Raw genomic sequence first — 21,302 nt, forward strand, 5'->3', positions numbered from 1 at the left:
AAACCGCTTCTCGGTACCACACACTGCATGTAAAGGACGCAATTTCTAACCAAAATCATGGGAAAATTTTTGGAAAAACAACGGAAAATCATCATTTAAAGGCTGCTGGAACGCGGAACCTGGCCAGTATAAACAGAAAGCATAATCTGCGAGGGAGACTAAAACGAACTGTCAACATTGGCCGGCCCCCTTCCCTATCAAACAAACCAAGCCATTTTAAGTCTCGACAGTCGTTTGATTCGGACAGTATCGTTTGCGTAAGTAACGGCAATGGCGATTGATTGATCTTACACATTGCAATCTGAAACTAGACAACGTTCATTGATTCTAGACAACGTCCATCGCCTTCCGTCCTCAGGCCTTCAGAAAAAATGTCATCAGAACAAAATAACCTTGCAGCCCTCAAGATATCATCGAAAATAATACGCGAATATCTGCGTGAGTTACAATGGTGAAAACCAAAGCGACGCGGAATGAGATTGAAGATTGCTGAAAAAAACTTTGCTTTCTTGCAGGTATCGTTATGAATAATATAATTTATATGCGCGGATTTTATGCACACACAGCTTTTGAGTCGGGCCAATTATACGGCATTCCGTTTTACTTGTGCACGAACGAGGGTTTTGCACAGTCCTTTAATCATATTTTAGTAAAAGTGGAAGGTGCGATGATACACGAATGGCGGGGATTCGTAAGCTGCAGGGTTAGACGGTTTAGTGAGATTTTTCTTTCCTCTATTTGCAGAAGGGTGCAACGACAAATCGCTCGTATCGTTTGCGTTCCTTCTATTTGAATACGACACGGAAGAGCTGCTGGAAATGTGGCGCTTTACAATCCAGAATGAAACAGAGAACATGGACCACGAGAATGCCCCAGCCGGCGTGTCGGGCGGGCTTCAGCCTTTGTGGAAAATTCATGCCGAGCTTCGCGGTACGATGCTTCCGATCGAGCAATCGAACCTATTTTTGCCGAATATGCGTGCCAGCTGCTTCAGCGTCGAGCTCTTGACTGAAGTTCGTGGCGTCGTGCCGGAGAGGAATTTGGCACATACACCCAATCTACATACAAAAAAATTATGTAAATTCTCGACGGGCCTTCATCGGGTGACTACTTCGGTCTCCTACACCCGTCCGCTTCCGCTATACTAATTCCTATCCTTCATGGATTGAGGCTTATTATGTTCCATTTCTATTAACGTATTTATAACTGATTACTGCTCAATAAAAAGTACTGCACTTAGCACTGCGTGTATAACGGAGATGATTATTTAAAAAAAATCATATATACATGCATATTTCACGCCAATATTCAACGACGACATAGTCTATTGGGCGTCTCGGAATAAACATTATTTCATTCTTCTTCTTCCGCTTCACAGAGGATTAACCCCACGGCTATCCTGACGATACAGTCTTCTGCTATCTTAGAGACCGGTTCCTATGGCCACATATCCCTAAACGATATTTCCGTATTTCATCCGTCGGTTACAACCTGCGCTACTGTATTGACAGCTAGGAGACAGAACACTACCAAGAAGCAGAACAATAGAGCAACAGCGCAGCATCTAATCCATCAGCGCGTATCACACCCTGCAGCGGTTTGCTGGCCACGAACAGGGAGCCATAGGTATGTGCGTTATCAGCTTGAGGCGACGCGTCTGTGTCGGCAATTGGGTTAGTGGTTCCGTCCACTGGCTGGCTGTTTCTCTGTAGATCCCAAACCGCCGACCACGACCACGGCGTTAATGCGTCGCCACTCCAGTGGCCGAGTGCAAAACAATGGGAGAAGGGTAGTGTGGTGATCGACAATGGTAAATTATGGTGATCTGAGGTTTTCCACCCTAGAGAAGATTCCCGCAGTATGCGTCAAGTGTGTCTGTTGCGGTTGCGATAATAGCTGTCACCACCCGCACCAGCTGGCTGAAGGAGTAAGGGAGTGGAAGAGAGGGCGGAAGGGGCGAGTGATAAGATTGTGGTAGGCTTCGCAGCGCTGCTGAGATGCTACCGATTTGTTGCAGCTGGTGGTGGTTGCTGAGAGTTTGTGCCGAGCGATTAGTTCGTGCCTAACCGTTCTTCCTTTCAGCTCGCAAACGTCGCATCCGATTCCTCGCCCCAAAAGATGGCAAAACGGCAACTGTTCCTGATGTCCTCGTCCGCCCTGCACGGGTACGAGTATCTGCAGCATGCGGAACAGGATCTCACCCGGTTTCTGCAGAGGTAAGGCGAGACAGGCATAATGCCTCCGGTCATGTTCCAGCTTCCCTCTTCGAGTCGTTTAATGAATTTTTTTGTTTTACCTCACGTTTGCCGCGCGGAACACAGCAACAAGGTGAAACAGGTCGTGTTCGTACCCTACGCTCTCACCGACCAGCAGGCGTACACGCGGCGCGTTGCCACCGTGCTCGAGCGCTGGGGATTTGGCTGCGTTGGTCTCGATGCGACCGCGGATCCGGTGCAGGCGGTGCAGGAAGCGCAGGCGATCTACATTGGCGGTGGCAACACGTTCCTGCTGTTGCGCACGCTGTACGAGAAGCAGCTGGTAACGGTAATACGCGAGCGTGTGCTGGAGCACGGCGTACCGTACGTCGGAAGCTCCGCTGGCACGAACGTGGCAACACGCAGCATCCAGACGACCAACGATATGCCGATCGTGTATCCGCCCAGCTTCGATGCGCTCGGGCTAGTGCCGTTCAACATCAACCCGCACTACCTGGAGCCGGAGGAGGGCAGCAAGCATCGGGGCGAGACGCGTGATCAGCGAATCCAGCAGTTCCACGAGCTTAACGATGCGCCGGTGCTCGGATTGCGCGAAGGTGCCTCGCTGCTGGTCGAAGGGAACCGCGCCACACTCGTCGGAACCTTCTCTGCGCGTCTATTCCGCAAGGATGCGGATGCCCCAACGGAGCACGAACCGGGCACGGACTTTAGCTACCTGCTCTAGACCCCTGGACAAATATTTCTGATCAGCGCGCAAATAAACACTTCCCCCCCGTTCTCTGAAACCTCACAAACCATCTACACTTCCTGTTTGCTGTGACCGATGGTACAGCATCCTGTTGATGGTAACCGTTGATTATTGACTCGATGGCCAATAGCAAGTGATGGGCGGACGGGTCCTTCATACACTGAGGCATGCACCGTGAGCCGGCGAAAAACAAGCCTGTTCAAAATCAGAATGATTTTACGGTTTATTGTTTGTTATTCTCTTCTTCTTAGACCATGCGCGGATCCCGCCCATTACATATATTTATATGATAAGACAGACCAACACATGCACGCTTGCGGATCGAACGAATTGATCGATTCGATCCATGGATCGATTCGATCGATGGATCGATTCACACGCGTGTACGTGTTGGTCTTTCTTTCGCTCTCCTTAACCCCCCCTTGCTGCCGCTTAGTATCTAGCTAACGTAACTCATCTTTTGGTGTCCGGAACGGGCCCTGCTGGCAGCTCGCAACTCATGTCACCATCAGCCAGTTCCGATCGGTTACTTCAAGGAGCTATCCGTTAGTCTGTGTTGCCAGCGGCCTGTCGGAGTAGCACGTAGATTTTCTCTTTGATCCATTCCTTGTTGTATGGTGCGTAGGTGTTGGTCGACTTCTGATAAACGAGACAACTCAGATCGACGAGCTAGAACGATGCCACGAACGGTGTTATGTATATGTATCTAAGGGATTGGGAAGGGGATTATTGCTACCTGGTCTACAAAGTCAAACAGTTGGCTGATGTCGTAGGTGATGGTGGGTGTGTTCGGGTTGCGGCGCTTCAGGTGCTCCTCATAGATTTTGCACACACCCTCCATACACTCGTTCACGCTCTCGTAGTCGCTGTATGTGCGTGTTTCCGGATTGCGCCCCGGCTGCACCAACAGTATCGTGTGCGACATTCTGTGCAACCGAGCAGTTCCACCACCACGCCGGAAGTAAAGAATTGCCGGGATTGTTCAGGTTCAGGGCTGGAAATGGAAACGACCACACATTAACACACAGGAGCAGCGCGCAGAGCTGTCGAGCGAACCGAGACCACCCAGGAATCGACCGAGCGCCGTTTTCTACCTGCGACAGGATGGCGTCGTTCGCACAGCACAGAAACGCCCTTCTACATAACCCCAGAGTGCTACTTACCCGACTGGTCTGGATGGATCGTCGATCACCACGGTCCAACGCAATGTTGCGATGAGCGGTTTTCGATCTTTCGGTTTGCAAACTTTCGTTTGCAAACAACGTTTTGCGGGATGAAGTGGAGCGACCAGCGATAATGGCAGGATTCAAAGCCGGGCGGTCTATCGCTCTGCCATCGGTTTTACTGTTCACGCCCAGGGATGCAGCCTATGATGCCTACCTTGTCCTGCTAGTGGTGTCCAACGGAGAATGTTTGGGTGTTGCGAGCGCCCCCTAGCCAATGGCATATGGAACTACAAATCTATAAAGGTTCCGCGGTGGGGTTGTGGTCCGTGCACATTCGTGTACATTTTACTTCTCAAAAAATGATGCTAATAATTCCCCATTAGTACTCACTCTCACGTAAGTGATAATAGTTTTTTTTAAATTTAATCCCTTGTCCGTACTTTATAATATATTGGCAATATATTGGCGAAAAAATTACCATAACCCAGTAAACAATTCTAGAGATGGAGTTGTCATAATTTCTTACGGTTTTTCACGCGGTTCGGAACCGGTTCTGTCAAACTAGCTTGCTAATTACTAAATATATCTTGGTAAATTTCCTACGTTCACCAATACTATAGATGGTAAAATTTATGGAGCCGCTGCTTCAATTCCACCCAGTATCCTTTAATTGCTCATTTTAAAAGATCGGTTAAAACATAATATATACACCTCTATTGAATTGCATACATTCTAGGGGTTAAATATTTTTATTATCTTGGAAGGGGAGGGGGTAGAAGGGATGTATTGGATACGTACGTCCAGAATCTGGAGATAATGTATGTAGCCCCAGAAAATGTCTGGGCGGAAAGATCTGTCATTTTCGTCTTGCGGTTCTAATCGGTTTCAGATCGGTTCTGTCAAACTGGTCTGCGATGTATGTGATTTGACAGATGACGCCCAGATTCTGGACAGTGGGTACGCTAGACACAGAAAAAAACCGGCAGATTCTGCGCCCAGATTCTGTGCAGTGGTACACAGGGTGAAACCGATTAGAAGCGCAAGATGAAAATGACAAACATTCCATCTTTCCCGGATTCAGATTCAACCGATTCAACCAAACATAGCTTCCGATTGTCAAAATCTAAATACAATATGTCCGGAAATATGACTCCACCTGGTGGGTATGTTGAAGACACCTTGATTCCGACGAATCTGTTGCATTGGTGTTGGCGCGGGTCGTGAAAATGAATTTAGTGCAACCCCACCTAGTGCATCAGCCACACACTCCCTATGTCACTATGATCATCAGGAGGTACTAATTGCTCGATCGGAACACGGTGCGGGACCGCGGCGATCACCGAGTCACCAAAACAAAAACGGATTGAGCCTCCCCCGCAAAACACCTTCCCCGTGTGTATGTGTGTCACCCGTCACCCCTCGAGATAATCCCAAGAACGCACCAAGCAGGGATTGAACGACCTTGCCCCACCGCTCTTGCCCGGTGCCAACCTGCCAGCCATCCAGCCACAGCCGCGTCAATCATTCCCGCACTCTTCATCGTCGTCATCGGGAGGACGACGTCTTCCTCTCTACACCTCCCCGGGAATGGATGGTGGTCTCGATGAGGCGAAAATCGTGAAAACTATCGTGCATGCTGGCTCGCGAGTTGTACCGTTCCGCGATGGAACCAAGGTAAGTGGCGCTTGCGACGCGCAGTACCGTGCCGTAGCTGTCCGGTTAGACTGATTGCGCTCTATCTGCCCTATCCGGTGGTGGTTTTTTTTTTCAGGTGACGTTCCACTTCCAGACGCGCAAATGCGATGGCACGCTGATCGACGACAGCCGGACGCGGCAGAAGCCGATGGAGTTGGTGCTGGGCAAGAAGTTCAAGCTGGAGGTGTGGGAAGCGATCGTGCAGCAGATGGCGCTGGGCGAGGTGGCTCGCTTCCGGTGTGATCAGTCACTCGTGCTCCAGTACCCGTTCGTGGCGAAGACGATCCGGGATGCGGCGAAACCGCGCGAGGAACGCAAACACTGCTGTGGCATGACGGTACAGAACGAGGGCATCGGCTACCGGGACCTGGACGAGCTGTTTGCCCAGCCGCAAGACCTCGAGTTCACGATCGAGCTACTGTCGGTCGAGAGCCCGGGTGAGTACGAGCAGGAATCCTGGCAGCTGAGCGACGAGGAGAAACTGCAGCGGGTGAACCGGTTGCGCGAGCAGGGCAACACGGCGTACGGACAGCAGCGGTACGCGGCCGCCCTCGAGGCGTACTCCTACGCGATCGGCATCGTCGAGCAGCTAATGCTCAAGTGGGTTTTAACACACCACCGCACCGCGCACCAGCACACACATACAATGCAGCACTAGCTAGCACACGCACTAGGTGCCTCCTTCCCCCACCACCCAACGCCATTCACCGTCCGCTCTCCGCTTGTTCCATTGCAGGGAAAAACCGGACGAGCCGGAGTGGGTGGAGCTGGCGCAGCTGAAGGTGCCGCTGCTACTGAACTACTCACAGTGCCGGCTGCTAGACCGCGACTACTACGCGGTCATCGAGCACTGCACCGAGGTGCTGCGGTACGAGCCCGACTGCGTGAAGGCGCTGTTTCGCCGCGGGAAGGCGCACGCTGGCGCCTGGAACCTCGACCGGGCACGGGCCGACTTTGAGCGGTGCGCCGCTCTCGATCCGAGCCTCACCGTTGCGATTGGGCGCGAACTGGCGAAGCTGGCCGAGCAGGCCCGCCTCCGGGACGTCGAGGATCGGCTCAAATATCAGAAGCTGTTCTAATCTAATTGCCTGCTGCTGCATGCTATCTCTGCCCATTTCCATTTCCTTTTCGTCTGCCACTTATTGCGTACCTATTTGTCGCTTTCGTTGCGATAGGATCGCCGGCCGATCATCGTGCATACTACTAGTGGAAGGAATCTTTTTACGTTATTCGTTTGTTTTTTTGTTTTTTTTTTATCAGTAGTGTTTATTATGGCGTATAGTAATACCCGGTCTGTTCCCCTTTTATCATGGCTAGCTGTAAGGGTTATTTAGCTTTACCACATTTTAGGTGATATTTTAAAAATATTCTGCAATCACATCGTACTACAATACCACATTAGGTTTATTGTGTTTTCCCGTGCAGCATTGCTTAGTAATGTCTTGTAAATGCAAGACTGCACAAATGTGCAGTTTAGTTTTTGTATGTCATGTTTTTTTTTGTTCAGGCAGGCTTTTGTGAGTTTTTTAAAATTCGTATATCGAACATTATGCAGCATATTGGTTATATTGTTCTGCTTTTTTTTGTCCCTAGGCTTTTAACTTGTTTTCTACATAATGTGTATTTAATATAGTTTGGAGTGTATTTATGGTAGACAAAAAAGCAGCGTGCCCGCGTATGTGTACCTGCTTATACAGGGCTGTAGGCGCTCGGACTCTGATCTGAGAACGAAACAGGAGAGACCCGGGTGCACATCGGGAGTCAGTCACATCAACAACAGATTGTGTATATGTGTGTATGTTTACACGTGTACGTATATGTGTATTCGATGCAAATAATCCTAATAAAGAGGGATCGAGAAACAATAGAACAGCGTACATACAGCGTTTGAATCATTGGCTTGAAATGAGGATCCTCGGCAACAAGCAGCGCGTTGCCAATGGTGATGATCTCCCCCATTCCGACGTAGTCGCAAAACAACGGTACAATATCTCTGGTATTAGTGTAGAGTCCGTTTTAAATCAAGCAGAAGCTTGTACCGAGAGCGCTTCGTGCGATGCCCCGATGTTAGCCTGGATATATGGAGAAAGATGGCCAAGGCACGAGGCTGGCTCTTAGCTGGGGCCAGAGTCCCAGGGAGAGCCTCCGGTAGATAGGCGCAGGTACGCTGATAAGATAAGCGAGTGCAAGATAAGGGCCGAATCCGGGCGTGTGGGGAGGGTGTTTCAGCTAGTGCTCTCCACACAGCCACCTGGGGCAGGCAGCCAGGTATTAACGCGCTGGATGACGACGATGACAACGGTGGTAATGATGAGGGTTGATGACGAAGGTGGTGATGGTGATGATGATGGAGAGATGATAGTAGTTGTCAACAGTGGGGCGAGTCCGCAACAATACCGCACACGCAGCTCCGCTAATGGGCGGGGTAGTACGTAGCCGTTCCTGAAGCCGAACCGACGGTCAACCAGCTCCATACCCGCAATCCCGAGAGTCCGTGAGGGGCAAGCAGCCATCCGCGGCACGCCATTTTGTTAAACCGCTTAAGTGTTTGGTGCAGGTCAGCAGCAGCAGCAGCAGCAAAAGTGGGGTGAGGGGCGAGGGGTGATTATGTGACAGGTGGGTGGTGTATGCACCTCCCCTCTCCTCCCTCAAAGGATTCTCTCCCCTCCTCCCCGGGGGTCGATCAAATCAAACAACAGCAACCGGAGGAGCAACACCCCGCACACTTACACACGCGCGCAACGGACCGGCAGGATGGAAGCGTTCATCTGCGAGATAGTGGAACCGCGCGTGCTCGACCTGATCATGCTTGTACTGCCCAAGTGGAGGCTGCTGCTCTACATCTTCCTCATGAATGTAGGTCCCAAGCCCACCCCAACTACCCCACCCCGTCTCATTTCTACTGACGCACGCACGCACGCACACCGCGCCTTTCCTACCTTTCCAACTCACGCATTCGCCCTTCCTGCCCGTGGAACCCCGAGTAGATGGTCCTCTTCACGCCGGTGTACGGGTTCGGTGTGCTGCTGATCGGTGACACCGACCTCACGCTGATCTGCCCGTCCGCCATGCTGTACGGTTGCAACCTCGTGCACCGGGCCCTGTTCCGCCGGCACAACGATCGCAACACGCACACCCTGCTGCTCGGTGTGGGCGTGCTGTGCACGGGAATCTCAGCCAGTGGCCTGGCGGCCCTTTATGCATCCACCCCGGTCCCGATCGTCCTGCTTCTGTACGGTGTCGTCGGTGGTAGGTATTCGCAAACCGCGCAGCTCACTCGCTACCTCACTCACATCATGTTCCGTTGGGCACACACACCCAACAAACCACCCCCCAACACCCTCTTCTGTCAGGCTACGGTTATCAGCTGGTGTTCTCCAAGATGTGGAAGGTGCTGGCCAAGGCGTTCAGCGCCCGGAAGGAGATGTTCGTGATCAAGTTCCTGCACTCGTGCGGGCAAGCGTGCAGCTTGCTGCTGCTGCTGGCGTGTCTGCATGTACCGTGGTGGTGCCGGGAGTACGTGTACGGTGCGCTGCTGCTGGTGCTGACCGGGCTCGTCCTGCACCTGGTGCCACTGGCGTTGCTCATCGAGTACGAGAAGAACCGACTGAAGCTGGATCTCGACTCGTTGGTGCAACTCACCGAGAAGGGCAACGAACGGTACTATGGCCGCGTCACTGGTGTCCGGACCGGTGCTGCACCATCACCATCATCCCAGGAGCCAGAGCAGCAGCAGCAGCAGCAGCAGCAACAGCAGCCACCATTTGAGCTGCCGGCGCCGGAACGGTTCGAGCCCGGTTCGTTTGGTGCTTCATGGAAGAATCCGGCCACCTTCACCGTTCCGACCGGCCAGCAACGATCACCATCGGGCGCCCAGTGCTCGACGATGCCACTGGCCGGCGACGACGAAGACGACGACGACGGCGACGACGACGATGACGATGACGATGATGAGGATGAGCACCAGCTGTACGCACGGGATGGCAAGTGCTTCAATCAGGATGGCGTCGAGATACTGGAGATGATCGTGGAGGAGGACGAGGAGAGTGTACGGCGAGCAGAGGCGAGCGATCGTGAGGACGGCGCGACCGAAGCGACCGTGTGGGAGTGCCCACCATCGCAGGTACCGGACGCAGGCACTGCCAAGTGGAACTGTCTGTTTAGTCAGCTGCTGCGGTTACGGTGGCGGCCATCACCAGCCGGCAGCAGTGGCGGCACCTACCGTTGCTTGAACCGGCGCCTGGTGCGTTCGGTGAGGTTCGCGCTGCTCGACCTGCGCTGCTACGGTTGCCTGCTGCTCCGAGCCACCGACACCTGTCTGTTCGTGCTGTTCCTCGCCATTCTGCCCCGCTATACAGCACACCAGCAGCAGCAGCACCAGCAGCAGCCGGGCGCCACATCGGTCCGTCTGCTCACCGTCCGGGCGCTCGGTGTTATAGCGACGGCATGGGCCGCCTGCTCGCTCCTGCTGCTCTGTTGCGACGTCCGGTTCCGGAAGCAGCAGGACCGGCTGCTCATCTTCGGCATCCTCTTCAAGTCTTTCGGCTACTTCTGCGTGTACGCGAGCATCCGATCCTCCTTCTGGACGGTGGCTGGGTGCGTGCTGGTTGGGTTCGGCCACTCAATCGCCTGCGCCTACCAGGATCTCGTCATCAAGCGCCAGTTCAGCCAGGCACAGTGGCAAACGGTCAAGGCCGGTCTCTGCCTGCTGACCGGGCTGGTCGTCGTGCTACTAGCCGGCACAGCTAACCTGCTCTACCTGTATGCCCGCATCGACCATCTGCTGCTGGCGCTCCTGCTCGTCTACTGTGCGGCCGGTGCCTTCTGGTTGGCCTGCAATTGCCGGACCTTCTTCAGCTGATCGACCACCACCATTGCCGCCATTTTGTTACCAGCTCGTTCCTGTTGTTGTTATTATTGCACAATACAGCTTCTATAGTATTACGGTCCTGAACGGCCACCGCCATACCGCCATTGTCGTATCATCTCTGTCTACCAGCCATCACAGCCACCTTTTCCGAACTCCGTGACATTCCCAATGCCTTGTCATCGATCTCTGCCGCTTCACGTGTCTTGTGCACTTCAAATGTATGGAACCACGCTGGAACCCAAAACCCAAGGGGGAAATTCTGGAGTGTTTAGTTTAGTTTGTCTTTATTGTAGCATATGAGTGTTGTTTTTTTTTAATTTACCTTCACAATTCTCAATTTAAATCACCCTCTCTCTCTCTCTATCTCTCTCTTTCTCTCTCGCTCTCTCTCGCGCGCTATATGTTTTACGCTTCCGCTCTACGATTCCCCTCCATTGTCCGTTTGCTTACCACGCTTCTAGCGCTGTGCACAGGCAAGCGCGAGCCGTGACTTCGAGCAGCGCATACCGAGTGCGATCAAGTGCGCACAGCATCGGCACGTGCGCTAGTAAATTGGTCCGCTAGTAGTAGGAGAGGTTTGACCTTCCTCTCATCCCTCCCTTCCAGGATTGTTTCGTTCTGAACTACGCCTCATTTTGCAATCGCAAAGCACAGTGTATCGTTTGCCCGACGCCACTGCCCAGCTGAATGCTAGATCTATCTTTTCCGCCCAGATTTCGACCTACGCCGAAAATGTGTCAAATTTTTGATACCCGCGTTGTAAGCTAGTTAGAAGCAATCTTACGACGATGCAGCTATGTTCAGCAGGAAGACGGGCTGCACACGTTCACTGCTGCTGCTGGTAGTAGATCCAGTGCTTTCCATGTTTTTATATTGGCAGCTTTGGCTTTGCAGCAATGCATACGCGCACGCGTTCAACGGCACGATAGCGTTGGCTTACGTTGAGGGCAATACACGGTGCTCAAACAAGGCCGCGACTATCCCACCAATTGATTCAGTACAGATTGACGTCGATGTGCTGTATTTCGCTTGCTCATTGGAATTGGGGAGGGGGTGTTAGCGGGTAATGTCGAAAACGAGGGAAGGACGAGCTTCGCCGTTATAAATATGTTACCTAGACTGTTTATGGTTCCATCGTATGTACCCTATTTGACAAAGAACATTTACTCGCCCCTGTTAACGCTTAACAGGAGCACGCGCAGAAAAAAAAAATCTGCTGTTAGTCGTGCTTCCCGAACTCGAATCAAATTCGCTCCTGTTGATGTCTAACAGGAGAGATTTTGTTCTGCGCGCGGTCCTGTTAAGCGTTAACAGGAGCGAGTAAATGTTCTATGTCAATAGAGTATGCAACGGCCATTGCCGTTGTTTGTTTAAATAAGCATGTGAACTTATGGTCTACCTTCTATCGCACATACGCACTCTATGTCAATCCACCGATTCTCTCTCTCTCTACTTTTTCCATTCTCCTCCTTCCTCCTTCAAACTGATAACTGCCCCGTTAAGAGATAACAGGAGCGAGCAAATGTTCTGTTTCAATAGGACGATTGAGGTTGTGGGGGTGAGTAACGCTAAGCGACAATCCAGCTTCAGTCGTCCTGCGGTCCTACTATTTTTGTTCTCTATCACTAGCTCAGCTCAGTAATGTCCAACTGGTAGAATGTTATGATTGCGAGAGTGCGTATGTGGGTAGATGTGTGTTGTATGTGTGTAGATGAGTGTATATGTTAGACTGTGCAAGAGTGTCTATTATTTACCTATTTGCTACACACGCACACATTCCGCGATGCAGTCTCTCCTCATCCTTTTTCAATCTGAGCTTTCCATCTGTTTTTCGATGTCCCGTTTCTTGACGCCATCATATGACGCGGTTATCGCGTCGTTTACATTCTTTGCGTTTTTAGTTCACATATATCTATATATATATTTAAATTAATTAACTTATTCACAATTCAATGCACTGTAAGTAGCCCCAGAAGCAGCAGATCTCTTTCACTATCTCACTTTTATTCTGCGTTGTTCTATAGTTCTTCACAGCTTTCTATCAAGTTAGACCATTGGGCAACGTACTAATATTTCGCCAAGCTGTTCGCCACTCTATGAATCCAACGTTAAACTTCGACGAGAACGAGCGAGAAAAGGACACAGAGGTGCTTTACGCAGTGGGCCTCTTGGGCACATAACAAGCACATAATAAGCACACCTTCCGCCTCTGCAAAAGCCGAAGCCGAACAGAGAATTAAACAACAAACAATCACAAACGCAAGTACGGGTAGGACAGTATTGAATGTAAAGCAAAAGCTGGCTGCAAACTATCCACCATGCAGAGAGTGGTTCTTAATGTTCCGAAAGGCCCAGATAGGAGATCCTGAGTAGGTGAAGCTGTGGTGTGGCTTGCGCGTTCCCTGATGTTAGAGTGACCGATTGTTCTAGGATTACAGCTTGCGACTCACTCAAAGAGAGATCCGCTACACCCGCCTTTCCCAATCTGAATATAAAAGTAGTATCAAAAGCGAACCCAAAAAAAATCCCTCCGAGATGTTGCACATCGCTTACGGTATCCTCCAGAGGCTCGGTGCGCGTTTCTTTTTCATAACACTTCCTGCAATTCAGCTCATACAATTCGAGGTACAGTGAAACTGAATGATGAACATATCTAGAAAACAAAACATCTTCCCTACAATGCACCATGATTAAAACGAAGACGAGGACATATCATTACACTAACTCGGGCTGACGAGAGCGAGCGTACTCGCCAGTACTCCTCACGTAATCCTGTAGGGGGGTTGAACTGTACACAGCGTGTCGAACTTGCGCTTTCAAAAGTTCTGTTCAGCATCGTCTCTATATAACCATCACAATAGTTCCAATCGCTGCGCCTACGGTAGGCGTGTCGATCCTCAGCTGCTCCATTAAAGTCTGCTGCGGTTGCTTCCTTCAAATTCTTCGCGCCTCAAATGTAAAGCAAAGAGTGGGAAGGGGGCGGTAAGAGCGGACACAATCGCTCCCAGGCGCACCCCAATTTGAGGCTAGTGCTTTTTGCAGTGACGTAGCGTGGAAGCCGTAGCAATTCAGCAGTCCGACTGCTGGGCGGGCGAGAATTCGTCCCGCTTTACACTCCGGGCCAGCCGGTCCAGTTCGAGGGCGGCCTCTGTGCGCATGGTAATCTTGTCGCTGGGTGACACGCCATCCGGCCCGATCATACTAACGCCATTGGTGTGGGGCGATGTGGACGAGCGCGTTGAGGTTGGTGTTAGTCCTAGCGGGCTGCCGAGTCCGTTGACGGCGCCACCAGTAGCCGCCGCCGATCCGGGAATAACCGATTTCTTGTGCAGCAACGAGTTGAAGAAGTTGGCCAGCACACCCTCACCGCTCTGTGTGCCGGGTGTTAGCTTACCATCGACCTGTGGAGTTACGAGGCACAAGCGGAAGGAAATATAGGGCCCTATTGCATGTGTATTGTCTTGAAAACAAGACTGCTGTAACTGGTGCCCGAAACTGGTGAAAAAATTCTGCATGAACTGTATGAACCATGAATGAAAAATCAATGGCGACTGCGACGAAAATAAAAAAAAACGGTACCAAAAACGACACAGCTCAACTGGCGACTAGAGTGAAGTCCACTGTGATCAAATTTATCCTTTTTTATTTGCAAATAAAACCTAGCAGGATTTGGACACCTCTTCTCCGGTGATAACAGTTATCAGGGACACTCGCCAAGCAGAGCCAGCTCTATCTAGGCGGAGTGATCACTGAAAGCGGAGGGTTCCGCGAACAACTAAGTAGACTTGAGTCGCAAACGCGCTAGTCAACAGTAGTTTTTTGAGATTTTCCAATCTTTTACAATTTTCTGTAATGATTTGTGCATTTTTGAGCAATTTTTCGCCGACGACCCGGACACAAATAAATCCAAAAATTCAGGGAAAAAAAACTGTTTCCACACGTTTGCTCGCCATGTTCAAGAAACCGTTTAGATTTGTTTGTTTAGTTGCAGAAATCGCAACAAGCATCCTCAATTTGAGTCTCATTTCACAGACTCGCAGTCTTTTACCAAAAGGTACACGACTGGAAAAGTAAGGCTCGGTAGAGTTTCGTTTCGTCAAAGTCACCAATGATAGCTAACGACGTTGGTTTTTGGTGGTGTTAGTGATTTTTATGGCCGTATTAGGAACTGTTGTGTATCCGGACTCACACAAAATGACCGGTTCATTCATTAATTCAAAACATTAGTGCTGAGTTTCAACACAAGGCACACGCAATAGGTCCTATAAACAGCTGCGTCTTTCCTACGTGTGTGTGTGTGGTTCTTTTCCTGTTTACTTTCCTACCTTTTTGGGCGAACCCTGCGCAACGGTGGCAACCGGGGTTCGCGGACTGTTCTTTATGATGGTGGATGGCTGCGAGCGCAGCGGTGATTCGCCACGTGCCGGTGGCTGTCCCTGCTGGAGTAGCTGTAGCTGGCGCGTCAGGAACAACTGCTCCTCCTCCGTCTCGATCTCGACCTCACGGTTCGACACAGTCTGGGTGGGGAAAATGGAAAGCAACAATCAAAGAAGGTGCAACGTGCCTCTCTCTCAGACACCTCTCTGCAAAATCCAGCCATCGCAACGCAGGTTATAATTGGCGAACAAGCCTTACCTTCCTTGATGCCGGTTGTGCGATGATAGCGTTATAGTAGTCATCCGGCTTGCACGACTGCATGTTCTCGTACAGTATGCTAATCTTCTTCATATTATCCCATCCGGCCGGTCTGCGGAACGGAAGGAAGTGGTAATGGTGGGTGTGCTGGTGATAGGTGGCGGAGTAAGGAAGTCACTAGGTGTGGATCGATGAACTTACATCAACACAGCATCCTTCTCGACAACCAGTGCGGGCGTCCGGAACGGGAGACCGTAGATCCGGTGCGTGAGATATTTGTAGAGCAGGTCACAGTTCTTGTCCTCTTTCACGCTGGTGTAGAACAGTGACGCACCGTACATCAGGCAAAACCTGCGGATCCACTGCTGCATGAAGTCGAAATGTTCATCCCGATAATCGAGCTCCTTCTCGAGAGTGCTCATATAGTCGGTCTAAAACACAATGAGGGCAAGTGGGTGGGGGATGGTAAGTGAGACAAAATTAGCAAATGGATTCTGCCGAATTGCAGCAAGTTACGCAACACGCCTTACCTTCGTGACGACAACCACCACGTCCAGCCCCAGATTGGTGGTGAGGACACCCTCCGGTAGTGGCAGAGCATCGAACTCGTCGTCGACCGTCGACAAGCGATTGGTGCGCTTCATCGGCGACCCAGGATCGAGGTCGTCTATCGTTTCGCAGTAGTTCTGCCATTCGTTCGCTAACCGCTGCTGACACTGCTGCTTCTCATCTGCGAGAAAGCAAAGGAGATGGGGATGTCCTGTGACAATGTGTCGCAGCTTCGCTGGCCCCGGATGGATGCCAAGCACCGCGCGGCACTCTTACCATGCTCGATTTTCAGCCCAGCGATGTGATCCTCCAGTATCTTCATCCAGTGCTGCAGCTGATCCACCCAGCTCCACGGCGCCGTCATCGACAACGTCAGTATGACCAGCGTGTGTGCGTAGTTGAGCTCGTTCAGGGCATACTTGAGCAGGTTATTGTGGCCCGGATCGCCATCGAGTATCCACACTCCGAGGCGGGTGAGATCTGTAAGGGCAAGGGGCAAAGATGGCCGTGATTAAAGCGTTCGCACGCGCTAGCATCCAGTCGGTTCGCCCAAAAACCGTACAACGGGCAGAAACGGGCTACGTACCATCACGATACTCGTCTCGCACGTCGATGTACGCGTACTCCAGGCCAGATCCCTTCTTCGGATCCTCGACACCCTGCAGCTTGGCGATCAGTGTCGTCTTGCCGCTCGCATTGTCGCCCAGCACCAGTACCGACTTGTTCGATGGAAGCTTCGTGTTGCTCTGTGTTTGTACCTCGCTGAGTATCGAAGACCTGTGTTGTTGGCATCATTTTAGAGCGTTCCCAGAAAAGACAAGAGACAAGGCGGATCGAACGGATCGACAGTTAGCATTTAACGGATTCGGTCTTCGGCTACGACACAGGGTTACAAATAAGGCGGGTGCTGCTGGTGCTGATGTCACGCGCATGCATGGTCGGTGATGTCGCCGATGGTGACGTAAGCGTGCTCTTTGCCATCGCTATTCGCAGCACCATTCCATCGGTTCGTGGCTTTTTGCGTTGTGGTCACTCTTTTCGCATCGCCAAAAAAAAAAGTTGCCCAACTTGGGACACCAACTTGCGATAGTCCGAAAGCGCTGCGCGACACCGCACCAAAGCAGTGGTGTGTTTGTCTCGTTTATTTATTTTTCAGCTCACGCGGTAACCATGAGATCAGCACGGTGCAGCCAGCTGTCATAGCTCTCATCTCAACCCGTTGCTGCCCGTCGCCGCCCCGTTGCCGCGTCCTTACCCCCTTAGAGGATGCCTCCAAGTCGTTGTCCGGATTGAAATTCCGGGGCCAGAAGTTGACCTCCGTGGCTAGGAAACAGATCGGCACGTCCAAATGATGTAGGACAGGCGAGCGATGGCGACAGCGGTGTGAGTATATCGCAAACGTCGCCGGACAGGGCATGAGTCACGCGTCACCCACTGTAAATCCCCCCTTCCCCCACTCCCTCCTCCAAACTCATCCCACACCAGGCAGCTATGGGTGAGAAACTATGCGGAAACCCCTCCAATCGCACTCCGTTGCGACTCCCACTGTTCGGTAACTGTCCACCGTAGCAGCTGCTGGAATTGTGGCAAAGGAAAGCAAGAAACCCGAAACCGAGGCGGAAGACATAGTGCAACGGCGCTTACCAGAGATTTTCCTTCGCCTCGGCATCCTTCTTGCGGATCGCGGTCGACGAGCCGGACAAGCCGTGCACCTGTGACTGCACAAGTCCGTCCATCGTCGTACTGCAGGGGTTCGTGCGTCTGGTCGATCGGTGTTTCCGTTTCCTTCTACTGCGCTGCTACGATCGCAGGATAAGTGGAGGCGATGGCGTGAACGATTGGTTGGTTGGTTGGTTGGTTGGTTTGGTTGGTAAATTGGTTGGTTGGTTGGTTGGTGCGTGGTTGGCGGCCGGCTGGCTAGTTGGCTGCTCCTTTCGCGCTTTGGGATGCAAAGGGCACCCACTAAATCCCAGGATGTCAACCGGACCTCCTCCGTCTGACAGGTGTCGCTGTTATTGCGGTCGCCTTTGTGGTGGTGGGTTGAGTGACGTCACGGTCGGTAGGGCTCACATGCACGCGCACACACAGGCTGCAGGCACCACCTTTCTACACCAGCCACAACGCCACCTTCGCTGAAAGGTTGGCCCCACGGACTAGACGACAGGCGTGGTGGATGGAATGGGGCGCTGTGCGCTGCACTACTGTCTCTGATTCCGACGACGCCGGGCCGAGTATGGCCACGGGTGAGACGACGGTGTTCGGCACCGGAATCCGGAAACGGGATCCTCCCCGGGTTGCACCGTTGCACACCGCGCTATACACACACATACACAAACACAGAGAGGAAGAGAGAGTTGGCCACGGCCAACCAAGAAAACGGGAGCCACCTAACCAACTAAAGATCCGTCTCGGAACACCAAACAGAGACACACACGCACAGCCGCACACGCGTACGCAAACAGAGCGAGAGAAGAAAAAAAGAGAGAGTTAGAGAGAAAGAGAGAGAGAGAGTGAGATAGATTTTGCACGTTTCACACTCTCTCGCGCACGCACGCACACACCTGGTTTGCTTCCTTCCAGAGTGGATACGTGGAGGAAAGCGATGACGGTGTAGGCGACGGGGTTGTTGGAAGAATTCGACGAGTTTTCGGACCCCAAGCACACTGCCGCCGAGGATGGCAATCTGGCGATGACGATCACCGTTGTCGTCGCACGACTCTTCAACGATGGCCGATTGCAGGAACCACCCACGGTAATGGTGGTTCCGCACACCACGGTTTTGCTTCGTCACGGTTCGAGCTACCTGCTGGCAGGCCTTTGGTCCCTCCAAAGTGCCCTCACGCACGCACGCACGCACCGAATACTGTCACGCTCACACACTTGATCGCGCGTAAACCTGAAATAAAGGATTACAGCAGAATTTGAAGTGCTGGGCACTGTGACAACGTCCGCGGCGGCAGCAGCAAGTTACGATTTGATTCAGTGGCATGTGCCCACACACCACCATACGCCGTCCGAGACGACGACGCACTCGACGGGCGATTGTGGGCGCCACACAGCAAGGGGAGAACGGTGTAGTTGTGGCCCAAAATCCGTGCCCGTGATCGTGTGTGTCTGTCCTTGCTTCTCCGTTGTATGCTGCTGCAGCAGACGAATCGATTGGAAGGAATGGTTGGGGGGGGGGGGGGGAGAGGGTTGCGGACTGGATTTCTGCGGCTACACGCGGACTATGAACTCCAGGCTGATCCGAGCTGTTGTTGTTAACCGTACCGTGCTGTGCGGAAGCGAAATGAGACTTTCTTCTCCAACGCACCACTACGCACTTCCTCGCTTCCTTCCGTCCGCAGTGCCAACGCAATGCTATGCTGTGTGCGTGTGCTCCTAGGCGTGACTCTCTCACGAACACTGTCACAATCACGGTAGCAATAGCCCCACAAACAACAACGCCTTAATAGCACCTAAATAAGGAGGATTATTTAGTCCAAATAGAAAGGGCCAGGCAAAAACGTCAAGAAAGGGACCGGTATGTGTAACCGATTCAAGCGAGCAGAACCGATTCGCGGCAGGAGCAACGAACGCGGGCTCGTGCGAACGAACATCGCTGCACGAAGCCGAAAAGTTTCATGAAAAATTTCACAGAAAATCGAGAAGGTTTCCTCGAAGGAAAATGCTTGTTGTTTTTTCAAATGAGTGCTAACTGCCGAACGAGCTCTTCACAAAATCCCAGCCACCAAAAGAAAGTCACACCAGCTGGTAAATAAGCCAGTTGCTAGAGGCCGCATCTCCCTCGCAGGAGCAAGAATTTCTGTCCGGATTGAAATGCCCACAAATAACCCAATAAAGCAGTTTGCTCGGCCTTTTGGAGTGATTTTACTGTGTGCCGCTGATTCACTACTTCCTATTGACAGAGAACATGCTCTCGCTCCCAGGGCCATCTTTCCCATTGGGCACAATGGGCACATGCCAAGGGCCCCGCGCTGGATGGGGCCCAGAAATCCCTGCTGGTTTGCAAGAAAGTTTGCTAGTTTGCCTGAAAAATCAAACATGTAAGAAACCAGGGGAAACAATTGTATTTGCTTAATGTTAGTTGGTGTTCGTTCTGTGTTTATTTGAATCAGGAATTAATTCCAACTGACAAACTCCCTTGACTATCATAAATTGTCATTTGTATTGTTGAATATTTTAGGGATACTTTAGCCATTGCACCGGTCGTAGAACATCACAATCAAATAAAGCTAAAATATCCATCTACAAAACTAAGCAATTGAGCAACGAAGGTCGCAAAAATCAATTATGTCGATAAGGGACAGCCAAAATGTTGTGAAAGTATCGACAAATTCTACTTTTGCCTAATAGCCCATACAAACTCCTATCGTAATCGATTGATTAACTTAAATAAATAAACATGGTATGTCAGGAGGTTAAGCTCAATCGTGCATTGTTCTACAGCCGGTGAAATCTCGTATATTTTGTTGGCAACAGCACATTTTTCCCTCCAATTTTTCTACTGTAAGTGGTCTTTGTTTTATACAAAGATGTATAATTTTGATAGTTCTAAATGATTTCATAGGCAACTGGTGCGATATAGGCAAGTAGAGTACGCAAAATTCTCCTCTCATGTTTTTAGACGAGAATCACCAATGGTTTTTTATACCACTGGCTGGTATACCACTATAGTGTATAAAATGAGCAGCTCAATTTGACACCTACGTTTTCTAAGATGATCTCATAGATTAGATACAATTTGCACAAGCCTATTATATACGATTTCGCTAGAAAGATACGCTAGAAAGACAGGTGACTGAGTCTATTGGTATATTTGTAAGTCGTTCTATCTGTAGTATAATTTTTTGTCTTTTAATTCTTTGGTTTGTATTGTGCACATGTTTTATCTTTTACTATGTAACTGTGAGTATGTAATATTTCGTTTTGGATCTTTGCAAAATTGTGCTTTGTTTTGTTGTAGCGGTCCCATTACATGTGCAAAAAAGGGGCAACCCGTTATCATAATATGCCCAGGACAGAATTTGTTCAGCGCGCGCTCCTGCTAATCGTTAACAGGAGCGAGAGAATGTTCTGTGACATAAGGGCTGTTTCCATCCACCACGACCAATGCCCTGCAACAGTAGCTACAGAGTGCTATTCAAAGGATGAAACATGTATGCGATGACAAACAGGATCAGCTTTTGATGCTACTCGCAATAAGCGGCTGCTTGGCTAGCGTTACCATCATATGTGGTTTTTTCGCCCTTTAACCTTTGGACCATTTAGTCCATTTTTCGTTGGTTTTTTATGTTATATCTTCAAAACTAAAAATCCGATTGTCTTGAGATTTTCAATATGGTACTATTTTCAGCAAATAAGAATAAATGTACATTTAAGTTCATATAAAGGCGTCGAAAAGAAAACAAAAACTTACTAAT

The 21,302-nt window shown here is 50.8% G+C and overlaps 5 protein-coding genes across 12 annotated transcripts; 3 read left to right on the forward strand and 2 right to left on the reverse strand.

Annotated features, from left to right (window-relative positions):
- The first annotated feature begins 1,494 nt into the window (after nucleotides 1-1,494).
- Nucleotides 1,495-3,010, forward strand: LOC126568907 (alpha-aspartyl dipeptidase). 3 transcript variants are annotated; one of them, XM_050225603.1, is made up of 3 exons: nucleotides 1,495-1,626; nucleotides 2,083-2,216; nucleotides 2,322-3,010. In XM_050225603.1, the coding sequence occupies exons 2-3, from the start codon at nucleotides 2,119-2,121 to the stop codon at nucleotides 2,938-2,940; spliced, it is 717 nt and encodes a 238-aa protein (XP_050081560.1). In that variant the 5' UTR covers nucleotides 1,495-1,626; nucleotides 2,083-2,118; the 3' UTR covers nucleotides 2,941-3,010. The 3 variants fall into 3 exon arrangements, with proteins under 3 accessions (XP_050081560.1, XP_050081551.1, XP_050081568.1); XM_050225594.1 differs by lacking the exon at nucleotides 1,495-1,626 and adding an exon at nucleotides 1,749-1,927; XM_050225611.1 differs by lacking the exon at nucleotides 1,495-1,626 and adding an exon at nucleotides 1,956-1,974.
- A 152-nt stretch (nucleotides 3,011-3,162) lies between these two features.
- Nucleotides 3,163-4,327, reverse strand: LOC126579845 (enhancer of rudimentary homolog). The gene is made up of 3 exons (XM_050243536.1): nucleotides 4,128-4,327; nucleotides 3,701-3,958; nucleotides 3,163-3,633 (listed from the first exon to the last, which is right to left on the reverse strand). The coding sequence occupies exons 2-3, from the start codon at nucleotides 3,887-3,889 to the stop codon at nucleotides 3,511-3,513; spliced, it is 312 nt and encodes a 103-aa protein (XP_050099493.1). The 5' UTR covers nucleotides 3,890-3,958; nucleotides 4,128-4,327; the 3' UTR covers nucleotides 3,163-3,510.
- A 1,016-nt stretch (nucleotides 4,328-5,343) lies between these two features.
- LOC126569059 (AH receptor-interacting protein) lies at nucleotides 5,344-7,694 on the forward strand. Its single transcript, XM_050225869.1, has 3 exons — nucleotides 5,344-5,804; nucleotides 5,902-6,425; nucleotides 6,562-7,694. The coding sequence occupies exons 1-3, from the start codon at nucleotides 5,718-5,720 to the stop codon at nucleotides 6,902-6,904; spliced, it is 954 nt and encodes a 317-aa protein (XP_050081826.1). The 5' UTR covers nucleotides 5,344-5,717; the 3' UTR covers nucleotides 6,905-7,694.
- A 423-nt stretch (nucleotides 7,695-8,117) lies between these two features.
- Nucleotides 8,118-10,799, forward strand: LOC126569629 (uncharacterized). Its single transcript, XM_050226899.1, has 3 exons — nucleotides 8,118-8,681; nucleotides 8,813-9,074; nucleotides 9,179-10,799. The coding sequence occupies exons 1-3, from the start codon at nucleotides 8,580-8,582 to the stop codon at nucleotides 10,684-10,686; spliced, it is 1,872 nt and encodes a 623-aa protein (XP_050082856.1). The 5' UTR covers nucleotides 8,118-8,579; the 3' UTR covers nucleotides 10,687-10,799.
- Nucleotides 10,800-10,962: 163 nt separating this feature from the next.
- On the reverse strand, nucleotides 10,963-19,269 carry LOC126577863 (cytoplasmic dynein 1 light intermediate chain 2). 6 transcript variants are annotated; one of them, XM_050243671.1, is made up of 10 exons: nucleotides 19,150-19,269; nucleotides 18,683-18,775; nucleotides 17,524-18,274; nucleotides 16,466-16,656; nucleotides 16,156-16,359; nucleotides 15,861-16,060; nucleotides 15,532-15,761; nucleotides 15,331-15,442; nucleotides 15,021-15,212; nucleotides 10,963-14,096 (listed from the first exon to the last, which is right to left on the reverse strand). In XM_050243671.1, the coding sequence occupies exons 3-10, from the start codon at nucleotides 17,613-17,615 to the stop codon at nucleotides 13,764-13,766; spliced, it is 1,554 nt and encodes a 517-aa protein (XP_050099628.1). In that variant the 5' UTR covers nucleotides 17,616-18,274; nucleotides 18,683-18,775; nucleotides 19,150-19,269; the 3' UTR covers nucleotides 10,963-13,763. The 6 variants fall into 6 exon arrangements, with proteins under 6 accessions (XP_050099628.1, XP_050097117.1, XP_050098816.1 ...); XM_050241160.1 differs by having other exon boundaries at nucleotides 18,441-18,775; XM_050242859.1 differs by lacking the exon at nucleotides 19,150-19,269 and adding an exon at nucleotides 18,851-19,123.
- Between the last annotated feature and the right edge of the window lie 2,033 nt (nucleotides 19,270-21,302).

Source organism: Anopheles aquasalis, chromosome X (genome assembly GCF_943734665.1).
Source record: "Anopheles aquasalis chromosome X, idAnoAquaMG_Q_19, whole genome shotgun sequence".
Classification (NCBI taxonomy): Eukaryota; Metazoa; Arthropoda; class Insecta; order Diptera; family Culicidae; genus Anopheles; species Anopheles aquasalis.